General features: G+C 40.4%; 1 protein-coding gene across 1 annotated transcript in view; it reads right to left on the bottom strand.

Annotated features, from left to right (window-relative positions):
• Positions 1–6,878: 6,878 nt before the first annotated feature.
• Positions 6,879–12,405, bottom strand: part of ERICH3 (glutamate rich 3) — a 75,076-nt gene continuing 69,549 nt past the window's right edge. The window contains exon 13 of the mRNA XM_069479186.1: positions 6,879–9,220. Coding sequence (XP_069335287.1) covers positions 6,879–9,220 — 2,342 coding nt within the window. The remainder of the gene's footprint in view (positions 9,221–12,405) is intronic.

The following is a 12,405-nucleotide window of genomic DNA, read 5'->3' on the forward strand; positions in this document are numbered from 1 at the left end:
ATAGTTGCAACTTCGTATCCCAAAAAGCCTAAAATATTTAAAATCTGGTCCTTTACAAAAAATTGTTGCAGAGCACTGCCTTTTAGGACTGAGATGCTGCTTGAATACAGCTGTTGACGTCCCTGTGTACTCGGATGCACTGGAGGTGCGTGCTTCCTTGCCTAGAAACAGCTACACACTATGCTAGGAGTCTTCTTCCTTATGGCAACATGAGGCCGCATGGCCCATTCATTTATTTTGCTGATAGACATCACTTTAATAGTATGTAGTCAGAGCAAACCTTACACATTAATGAAAATTTTGGCCACTCACTTGGGATGACTGCCCAGCCATGTAGCTTGAGAAACATGGCCCTGTGCTGGTCACCTTGTCCCTTACACTAGTGGGTCAGAATATCTTTATTCACACACCTCTGAAAGAGTTTTGAAAAACTGTCGGCATCCCCTCACACTTTTTTTTTATTGACATCTAAAAATTTTCATAAGTTTAAACAGTAGTTACAGATGTCGTTTCTAGCATGTTATAAAACAGGATGTTTTAAGGTAAAACGGTATCCAAATGGAATCAAAATGCCATAGCAATTTGATATTACCTTTATCCACAGAGGATGCTGTGGGGTGCCACCCTAGTACCCTCTTTACAGTGGATGCGTTCTTTCCGCAGCTGCCTGGGGAAGGCTATAATAGCCAAGTTTCTCCATAGGAATTGCTTTTGACAGATGGGACCACCTAGTTCAAAGTTTTGCTCCCTCTTGAGGAGGCAGCCAACATGGAGCTACTGGTCTATTGTGGGGACTTGAGGCCTGGCTCCTCACCGCCACAGGGCCATCCCAGCTCCTGATCTCACCACGGAAAGGCTGCAGCCCCTGTGGCAGCTATAGCCCATCTTGCCTCTTGACCCATTTCTGCTTCCCATGCCTCACAGAGCTGTGCCCAGAGCATACCCCAATAAACCTTCTGCACACAAACCTCTGTTCCAGAGCCTTTCTGGGGGAACCTGACCTAAATCGTTCATTTTCAAAAGTGCATGACTAAGCTCTTCTTTAGTGGTAGAAAATCTCATGTTATTTTTTTTCTTAAACTTACATTTCTGTTCCACTTTGCCCAAATATTTTTATGCGACTGTAGTATAATCTTATAGTCGAAAGTCTTTCACTACACACCCTGTCATATTTCTCTGCCACTGAATTATTATACAAATTAAAATTTAATTTTTATAAATCCTTTATGGCCATAAGGCTCTATGTGTTAACATTTCTTCTGTACTGAGCTATCACTGCAATTAGTAGTAATGCACATTAAAGCAACATGCATATATTATAAATTTTGGTAAACATTACATGTAAATAAAAGTAGAAATGCATCTCTAAGATTATTTCTATTTTTAATTAGTGTATCTGTGAACAAATATTATTTACTGCTGGAATAAGAGTGTTAAACATCAGTTCTATTCCATATTCTGCTTTATTTTTATAGATATAAAAACATAGTATTTTTGCATGCCACATCAATAAGTGGGTGGGAATGGAAGTAGATTTATTATATTGTACAGCAATGCTCTTCTTTGAACTCATTCTGAGTGATTTATCAAGACTCACAGACTGATAAAATACCAAAAAATATTTTAATGACTTATTCAATCAGAGCCTCATTTATTTAGCTTTGTTGAACACAAAGGATTAGAAACTACCTGGCTTTCAGAAGGATTTGTTACCCAATCATTAAAGTCATTGCCTTTCTCAACCTCTACACCATATTTCACATTGTTCCTTTGTCTCATTTGTGTCATTCTAGGGGCCATTGTATCACAGTAAAATTGGTAAGTGAATGAAGAATTGGCCATTATTATGAAGAAAGGTGGGGGACTGGCAAAAGGGAAGACCTTGACTGCTTGAAGCTAGTTCTCAAGTCCATTTTCGGGTAAAGTGCATATGGAGGTCAAGCATCTGCAAACTTGCCATGAAAAGCTTCATCTTCCCTCAGGGGTACACTCAAGGTCTCTGCGTCACATTAGTACGAAGCTCTTGGACAACTATAAGATTTTTCTCATAATTTATGGGTCTTTAATATAACCTTTAATAAGAGGTAGATATTTAATAAAGACCAGGAAACATTTGACAAAGGAGGCAGACTTTGGCACCAGCTTCTCTGTCCCCAAAAATTATCTGTGAAATTCATTTTTCCCAATAAAAATTGGGGTTTGCTACATTCCAAAATATTGTAAGGGCTTCACAGATTAAACAGCCTGAAACTTCTAGAAGAAATTACAAAAAGCATGTGCATTCTCAAATATCTAGCATTTTATCTTACAGAGTTAGTTTCTAGATATTTTGAAGAGTACACTTTTCTTGTCATAGGGCATGATATTAGAAAAAAGAAGAAAAAAACCTTAAGAAAAAAAGAAGGGTGAGTTTGAGAGCAACTTTTAAAGAATTCCAGCTGTATTTATTCCCTGTTCTCTTGTACCTCTTGCTGCTGGCCATGGTGACAGGGAATTTTTTTAAATGACATAATCGAGTGGTACAGAAGACTGTGAGGAAATATTACCCAAGGTCAGAAATGGCCTCTTCTGGGCTGTCCTTGGGCCTGTTGGAATATTTCACTTACTAGATGAAGCTTCCTTAAGGCTTTCTTTTCTTTTCTCAAACAATCATTTTTCCAAGGGCAATAATTGTGACAAAATTATTGATCTTATAAGGGTTAAGGAACTCAACTGCACTTTAAATTTATAACACAAGAGTTTATAAAGCCATAGAAAAGGCTAACCTCAGGAAATTTAAGTAGAAAACCTAATTCTACCTATGTTTCCTTTGATAGTTGATTTTTCTCTTAAATTATTGAAATAATCTACTTTGTTCTTTGATTGACACTGGCTGGAAATATAAATCCCTTCTCATAGAGCATATTTGAATGAGGTTTGATTTTTTTATCCTTCTACAAGTGAACAAAACCATGTAGAGGTTCACATATAGAATCTTAGTATCTATTCAAAGTATCCCTTCCTAGAAATAGTGTGTGTGATTTAAAAAGTCAGTGTTTGGAGTTAGATGACCTGAGATTGACAGTGATTTTAGACAAGCTATTTGATTTTATTGAGCTTTTATTTACTTATCTATAAAATAGTGATAGTAACTTTCCTCCCTGACATTACCCCATGTATGTGAAAGATGTGCATGAATGCAGTCAGTATAAACACATAAACTGTACTCGAAAATACAGCCCAGTGAAACTAATTCTCTCTTTTCTACCCTTTGGAGTTCAAATTTCATAAAGAAAGAATACAAAAAAATTTTTAAAGTCTAGTCTAATAAATATACAAAGAACCATTCACATATGTATGTAAATATGATTTATTTATGCTTTTCATACTGAAGAAACAAGGGAAGATCAGTTGAGTTGAACATATAAATAATTTTATCAACATAGTATTTGCAGAGAAATAATTCACTTAGTCAAAATATCACAACACTGAATTTCACAGTTGAACCCACATGCAGGTTGTAGAATTATGTTACAGAATATTTGATGGAATGTGTTAAATATAAAAATAATTCAATGCAATTTCCATTTAGCACATTGTACAACCTCATTTTTAAATGGGATTAACAAGTTTACAATCTGTCCTATAAGGTGCTATGCATTCAAAGTGCTCTGTAGCATTGAGGTTGAAATCAGGAAACAGACACTATAGAGCTCCACAGTAATACAGCTCAGTAATAAATGAAATTAATTGTAATGTAGATGCAATCCACTCAAAACCATAAGAGTGATGGAGATTTATAATGTGCAATGAGTAATACTTATCCTTAAATAAGGGGTAGAACACGAGGACTTCATATATGTATCCATACAATCATAATAAAAATGAGTTTAAGATTGACTTCACCACTTTTATAGTGAATACCATTTCTTGGAGAAAGAAAGAAAGAAAAAAAGAGCGAGAAAATAGATAAACCAAAAGAGACAGAAAAAAGAGACAAAGGCATACAAAAAGAAAGTTCACAATGCTTTGCAATCCACTTTCTGAGATTAATCCTCAGTACAATTATAGTCCATGACAGCAGTTTTCAGATTTTAGTGTACATCATAATTAACTGGATAAACCAATTAAAACTCCAATTAGTAGGTCCCACCTGCGGTTTCTAATTTAATAGGTAGGAGAAGAGGCCAGGAACAAGTTTCAGGTGATGCTGATGCTCCTGGTCAAGGGACCAGTCCTTTATCTGGTTCATTATGTCTAAAACAGTATATCTTTGATCACTGATTGGCTCCATTATTCATCAAAATGAAAAAAAAAAAAACTTCTAACAATTATATGCCTGGTCCCTAGGGACATTAAGTATAGGGTGGCCAGCATGGATCATGTGATGATTTAGGGCAGCGATTCTCCACTTTGGCTACATAGAAGAATCACACGACAAGTTAAAATGTGTATATATATATATATACTGGTGTGTAGGCCCATATAAAACTAATGAAATCTGAAAATCTGAATCTCTAGTGTGGGGCCAAGGGTTGAGCCATTTAAGAAAGTCAAATGTGTGGTCCGGGTTTAGGAAATTCTTTCACCTGCTCAGATAGAGAAAAGATAGACAAATAAGTGCCCCGTGGGGCACTGGTATGTCTTCAAGAAAATCAGAACTCCTAGGAGGCAGGCTGATGCACAATTAGAAAATAATATCAGGGTAATTTAGAAAGTAATAGTGACTGTTGATTTACAGTGTAGTGCAAGGTTAGTTCATGGCTTTGAAATAACAGAACTTGGGGAGGTGAGCAGCACACTAATTTAATCCAGGTTTCTTTGCCAGGAATGACATCAAACAGAGTCTAGACTGTTGGCGTATGTGTGGATGTGCTGTTTACCTGCTATAATTATTATACTCATTCCACTTAGCTGAATTATTTACTACTTTGATTTAAATTTGAGTAGCCCTATAAATAAGGCCCCCAGGGACAAAATGGCAGCTGCCATTTTTCTAGTCTACCTCAGAAAGCAGAACTACAGAAACACAACTATAGAAACACACAAAACCAAAGGGCATTTTGAAATAAGATTTCTACTTTAATTATTTATTTAAATTTTATTATTATTTTTTCTTTTTTATTTGTTTTGAGACAGAGTCTCACTTTGTTCCCCAGGATAGAGTGAAGATTTCTACTTTAAATTACTCTCTGGCATACATAAAAAGAATGAATATTTCTAAGTATAAGTGTATATACATACCATGGAGTCCTTTTCTGGAAGGACTTAGAGCTCTGGAGCAATCTTTAGTCTTGAGTGTACCTGGAAGGACCTTTAGAGCTCATTTTCACAGGCCAAGTCATTAAAACCCTGAGCCACAAGTTGTAAATAAAACTCCCATATATGAAATCAGGATTATCGAATGGATTGGGGCTATGAAACTGAGACTTGGAATCGTAAAATAAAAAGGAATTTAAACAAACGCCAGACATCAGGACTGGGCCTTTTGGTGATCTTTGGTAAAAGTCAAACATTTGAAAGCTATCATTTGTATTTGAATATAGACAAATACAGCCGTATAGAATGTAGGACAGCCTCACCGTTCTCCATTAGGAACCATGGCTCCTGTGGAGCGTCCTGCAGGTCTACCTGGGCTATTCTCAGAGTGCTTACTGAGCTACTGACCAGCTCTGATAGACTGAGAACCACCTCAGACAAACAGGGATTAAAAAAAGAGAAAGAAAAAAAGATAAAATCTCAAGTCCTGGTGAGATGATTGAGTGAATATTTCTCCGTTCTTTATGTCTTCCAGAAGACATCTTTAAAATATCCTGAAAAATAACAAAAAGAATAGTAGTACTATGGATACAATCACTCAAAATAGTAGACAGTAGACACTAAGGATGTTAGGTGGGGATCAAATCTGCTGGTGGTGGGTGTAGGCCAGAAGGGTGGTTCCTAGGGGCAGAGAAGCTGCGGACCAGTCAGGGGAAGGGACTGCGGGAAAACGCAGAACACCTGACAATCGTTTGGTAATATCCCACACCTGCTGTAAGCCGCCTCCGCACCAGGCCAGTAAAAGGAAACCACCTTTCCACTTGTAGAGACTGACCCGTTCCTCTCTCAGGAACGTATTTTCACTTGGTAGCTTCCTTCTTTACTTTCACTTTGTATAGTTTCTTCCTTTTCTGTAATAAACTGTTTGTGTGGGATTGCTTTGTGTTAGCGATCATTCCTTCATCGGCTCAATTCGGTACCAGTACTCACTCTTGACACTGGGAACCGGGGAGCAGGGAACGAGACAGACCTAACAAGGATGGGAGGGCATCAAGGGACTACCAGGATATGCAAAAATAATTTTTTTTTTTTTGGTTTTTAGTTCCACTCTTCAATGTCTGTATATTTAAATATTACATAGTAAACAAATATATAATATTTATGTCATATGTATAAAAAGGTATATATAGATTAAACTTTACAAAATTGCAGAAATGAAGGCATAGAGCCCATTTAAAGGCAAATGATCACAGACAACCTTCATCCCATCCTTTAAAACACTAAAATGGAAATGAATTCTGGACTAACTTTTGATTCTTTACTTCTGTGGTCGGTCTCCTCCGGATTTCCTCTTCCGGGCCCTGTCAGGGAGACAGGGATCTCACTGCTTCTGAGTATAACTTGGTCACACAGGGAACAGCCTAGGTTTTGGTCCCTGCTCCATCTTCCCCTCTCCTGCCGGGCCAGGGCCAAGTGGCCCGGAATTGAAGCCCATGTGTTTATGTGTGCCCAGACACCAATAAAGGGGACATGCCATTCCCACGAGGAGAAGACCCACTGCGGGGTTTCCATTCAGTCCTGCAAACAGATCAGACTTAAACTCACCGCCTGCCAGGAAGCCTCCTACGCCTTCAAGTCACTCAGGGAAAAACATCTGCATCCTCACTTTTTTGCACCATACGCTCTTGCTTCTCTTGCGTTCCAGTGAAGTCGGGGTTCACAGGAAGTGCTGCCACCTCCTGTAGACCCTCTCTACTCGGTGGTCTCTGTCTCTCCTGTGATAATCTTAACTGGGATTCTTCCGCCTCTCCCTGCTCCTGCGCCCCAACACCACTCCTGGTCACTGCCTGCTCCCGCGCTGCCCCTCCGTCTTGGTCCTGTCCTTGCCCTGGGGCCTTCCCTTCCAGAGCCAAAAGTTCTTGGGGACGTCCCACCCAACCCTCTGGTGTTGATGTCACTGTCACATCCTCCACCGCTGGCACCCCCTCCCTGCTCGGCAGCGCTAACTCCTCTACCGCCACCCTCTCTGCAGCTGCTGTTTTGCCTAGTAACTCATCCTCTTGGTGCCAAGTTTCTTCCCCGGCAACATCTGAAAAGTGGGAGGCTTTATTTGCTATTATTTTCCCTTCAGCTGTCTGGGAACCTGCCAACACCTCCCTCTCCTCTGCAGCGGCTTCAGCTGCCCTTCCTCCTCCTCGGTGTAGATCTTCCTCAGCCGCGGATCCTCCTCCCATGCCCCAGGCCCCCTCTGTGTTCTTGTCCTGCATCACCCCTGTCCCCAGAGTGCACTCTTTATCCTCCTCCTCTGAGTCCTCATCCACCCCTTCTTCACTGGACTTTCCTGCCACCATGGGATCTCCCTCGGGAGCATCTTCCTGGGTCGTTATCATGGCCCCCACTCCTTCTGGCACCTGCAGAGGTGCTCCCTGGTCCCTCCCCTCCAGCCCTGCGAGGCAGTCTTGGTCTTTGGCCTCAGGCTCCTCCACCGCACCTGGGATGGACACCTCCACCTCGGGGGCCTGTCCCTGTCCCTCCGGCTCACTGGCAGGAGCGCCTGAGGCACCCTCTCCCCCGGGGCTGCTCTCCTCTGGGGTCACGTTCTCCCTGTCCCGTGGCTCTGCCCTGCCGCCCTCGCGCTGTGTGTCTCCGGCTTCGCTCAGTCTGCCCCCTCCTTCTTTCCTGAGAACTGTCACTGTTATGTTTTCCAGTGACTTTTCAAATCCAGATGTGGCTTCAAACATGTTAACCTCTCTCTCTCTTAGTGAATCTTCTAGAAGCCCTGAATCTTCAGACAGTTCCTTTTCCGGGGCTGCATTCTCAGCATCAGGTTCCGTTTCATTTGGGGTGGCTTTTGTGTCTTCCTCAGATCTTTCTTCCTTCGCTGTTTTCTCTTCTTCCCCTTTAAGTCTTTGCTCTTCTAAATCGTCTTCATCCTTAAGTTCATTTGCCCTTGTCACCTCTTCTCTCTCAGATTCGGTTTCCCTCAGAGGTGTTTTTGGCCTCTCAGCTTTCCTCCTCTCTCCTCCCACATCTAATTCCTCAGGTAACGTTTCTTCCCTGTCATCTTCCCTGTTAGATTCTGCCTCAGTCACAGTCACAGTCTCCTCCTTTTCTGCATCTTGCGTACAGAGGACTTCAGGGCTGCCCTCTAAGCCCCGCGTCCAGCTGGCCGCTGCCTCTCCCGCTGCGGGGCTCAAAGGCCTTTCTGTTCTCCTAACTTCCTTCCTCTCTTTGGCTGGTTCCTCACCCCCAGGAGCTGCCTCTTCAGAAGCATCCTCTCTTTCGGATGCTGTGTCTTCCCTGGGTCCCATGTCCTCTAGGTCTGTGGATGCTTCCTCTTCACTTCCCTTCGCATCTGGTTTTGTGGACCCTGCCTCGCTCCCCGCCGCCCCTCTCCCAGCCTCTCTCCCCTCTGGTGTCCCTGTCTCTCTCAGGGCTGCTGCTGCCTCCTGAAGATGCTTCAAGTTCAGGGCTGCTGCCTTGTTTGAAAGCGCTGCCTTCTCCACACCCTGTTCCCCTTCCTCCCCTTCAGAAGCTGCCTCCGCTGGCTCAAGCACGGTTAGCATCAAGGCCTGCTCTTCCGGAGCCTCATCTTCATTCAGACCCACCGTGTCTCTGGCTGCTGCTTTTCCTGTGGGGTCTAACCCCTCCTTACACAGCCTTCTTGCCCCTTCTGCTTCTGCCCCTGCCTGGGCCCCACTTGCTATGGCTGGAGGGCTGTCTCTTTCCCCTGCAGACTGTTCTACTAATGCCGGCTGCTCTGCTGCTGGCTTTCCCTCCCCCAAGGGAACCTCCTCAACGCTGGCTTCTCCCCACAGGGCTCCATCCCTTTTGTCCTCTACTGTAGCATCTCTGTGCTGAGGAGCTTCATCTTCCTCCACTGCTTCTTTCTCCTCCAGCCTATACGTTTCTTGTGCAACTTGCTTGGGTTCCTGGTTTGAGTTGACTGCCGCCCTTTCGTCCACTAAATTCTTATTTGATGCTATAAAAATAAAATTAGAAAACAAGGTTACTTTACTCCAAGTGGACAAAGGAGGAGATCTTATAATCTTACATGTATTTATAATATGAGGTGTTTCTATGTGATATCAAGAAGCCATTGACATTATCTATAAAACATTTTCTCCATTAGTTCTGTGATGTCATCAATGTACATCATGATTTCATAATGACTTTTCATTATGAAAAGCAATGCTTTCAAATTTAATAAAGGAAAGTTGAACATCAGAAATGTTGAAAATAAGCAAGCAAAAAAGCCCTCATTTCCCCATGTCTTAGAATCACTAAAATCTCCCTCTCATTCTCTCTCTTATCTCCCTCTTTCTAACTTTCTCTCCCTCACACACATACAAACCTCCTACGTTCATTTGAAATATTAAGACTTGCAGGAAAATCTTGCAATAAGAAAAATAGTGAGTATTTCTTCTTTTTAAAAATCATTATTCCCTATAGCACCGTAATATGTCCATCTTCTGCCTCTGTTTTTGGTATTCATATGGGCATTTAGCAATACATTCATAATACAGTGTGAGCTGATCATTATTATTCCCATATAGTAAGCTACTTTTTCTAGATTTAGTCATCAAAAAACTTTGTAGCTTAAGGTAAGACTTTTTACTAAAGACACCAATTTGTATTATAGGTCAAAATATCTTTTATGTGCATTCAGAAACTGATTTGCCTTTGGCAAAACAGGATCACAGAGCAAGTCAGGACTTTGTAGACTGAGAAAATTATCAACATAAATAATCTTCTTGAAGTATTTTATAAGTTCTCATCCATAATTCCCTGGCAAATTTGAGTGTACTAGTCATCACACTTCAATAAATACAGGTTTGATATGTTTTTTGAAAGGCTTCACATGGATTTCTTATTATTTAACAAAGACATATTTTTTTGGACTGCTCCATGCAAAGTAAGTTAAGAAAGGTACATCATACCACATGCACAAAGCATTTAAATTTCCCAATTGCAGAATAGTAGTCGTTAGGGAGATAGGAGCTTTGAAATAGTAATCTTAATAATTTCTACCATTTCATCTTAATTTTCATTTAAAAGAGACACTGGACTAGATGCTATAAAATAAATTATCATATCAGGATGTTAACTTCTAAATTATATAAACTTAAGAATTCGGCAAATGTGTCTTTTTCGTTTATTTTTTACTTGCTTGCCTTTTTGGGTAGCCATCTTCCCCCAACACCATCATCAGCAACCTACCAGAAACGTAATGGTCTGATCTTATTTACTTCTTCCCTATTCTTATACCCCATCCAAGACTGTCTTACCATTCCATTACCTCTCCTAAAACAAAATGTGGCTACTGTTTTTTGTGTTCCCTCAGTCTCTTGCCAGCTACTATGAAAACCATTTTGAGGTAAGGCAATAATAGCTGATATTACCTTTCCCTCAAAAAATGTACTTGCAAAGTAATTTATCATGTCTTCTTTCAAAGGAATAAAATAGATATTTCAGGTCTATCCATGGGGCTGACTTTTATAGGTTATCTTCCTCACAACAGTTATTTTCTAAATTTTACCTAAAAGCTCCTAAAGAGAAATGTAGACTCAAATGTTTACTCAGAGAACAAGTAGCCAATCCACCTGAGAAAATACGGTCCATTTTATTTCATTATAGGTTATTACTGGATTTAAAACAAAAGTAAATTGAAACAATGAGAAACAATAATATGTGTCCAGTCTTAATAGTATATCTGCTGCTATTCAAATTCCTTCATGAAGTATATTAAAAAGTCAGTTATGACAAACATTTAAATAGAATCCTCTATTTTTCTAAGCTGACCTCTAAATTTGTGGATTAATTAAAGAACATTCAGGAAAATGTGGGAATAAAATCACCTAGGCACCATGTAATAATATACAATGCCTACATTCTAGGAAAGAAAGTGCCAGTGGCATCCAGCTGGGCTATTATATGAACACGCACACTACAGGGGAGTCAGTCATAGCCTGAAGCAAGGGAGAAAGAGTAATTGAAGCCTTTCTGAGAAATATCAGTATGGAACATGACATGTTTTTTGATGGTAACTTCATGGGCTTTTGAAAAAATATTTAATATAAGAGAGCAAGCAATATTCACAAACGGTGGCAATTTGATTTAGTGGAATGAGTATGTACTTGGGAATCAGACAGACTCAGTGAAAATGCCAGCTCTGTATGAACTTGGGAAATAACTCCTCTCTAAGCCTTTCGTTTTCCTATCCATAAAATGGGGATAGCAATAATGGACACACAGAATCCTCGTCACAGTAAATGAGACAGCTTACGTCAAATGCTTAGCACAGTGGCCAGCATACAGAAAGCCTAACAAATCTTTCTTCCACATTCTCCTTTCACTGCTTACAATTAAATAGATTTTCTTTGCCTTAATTAGATTTGATCAGCAATAACTACTATGTCTGCATGGCAGAATGAATGTTTGGGGAAATGCACTAGAATTTCTCTAGTTGAATGCCAACTATGGAAGATTTGGATTCTCTAAGCTCAGGGTCCCTCTCTGTAACTCAGCTCACTGTATATTCAAGTGTTACCTGGCCCTCTTTATGTTGCCCAGGAAGAACTGGAGCTCAGGGAACCAGCATAAATACAACTAGTCTGACTACTGCTATTTGCTATAATAATGTAATTTTTCTCTGAGCCAGGAGTCTTGTGTCTTCTGCCAGCATCCATAAAACTGTGGCTAGCTAAGTTGTTTGCTAAAAAGTAGGCTAAAATTTCAAATGCCTGACAGTGCTTGCTGACTGTCTTTTAATATTAAAGGTGGGGGTAATGTGACCATATGATGAATAAAATGAATATCTTCCCCCTGACATACATGCATATATTCAAATCAGGACTTTTTTTAAAAAAATCATTCACTAAATATGGGAAACCCTGATTTCAAGGACATGGGAAGTTTGACCAGCTATGTATGAGTCGTGGTCTACTGGATCTCTCTAACTGGCACTCTTGCAGATGGAATACTTATCATCAAGAGATAGGTCATATGCTGATGGCAATGAATTCTTTTCTAATTGAAAAAAATCCAGACATTCAAATGAATCCTTGTGAAATGGGCCTTGGTTCTTGAGGTCTCCAATTGGGTCAGTTAGGGCAAATTCACCTGCCTGGCCAAATAACTGAGAGGCAGGCTTTGAAAGAAGACTGG

The sequence above is a fragment of the Eulemur rufifrons genome, chromosome 8 (assembly GCF_041146395.1).
Source record: "Eulemur rufifrons isolate Redbay chromosome 8, OSU_ERuf_1, whole genome shotgun sequence".
NCBI classification, from domain to species: Eukaryota; Metazoa; Chordata; class Mammalia; order Primates; family Lemuridae; genus Eulemur; species Eulemur rufifrons.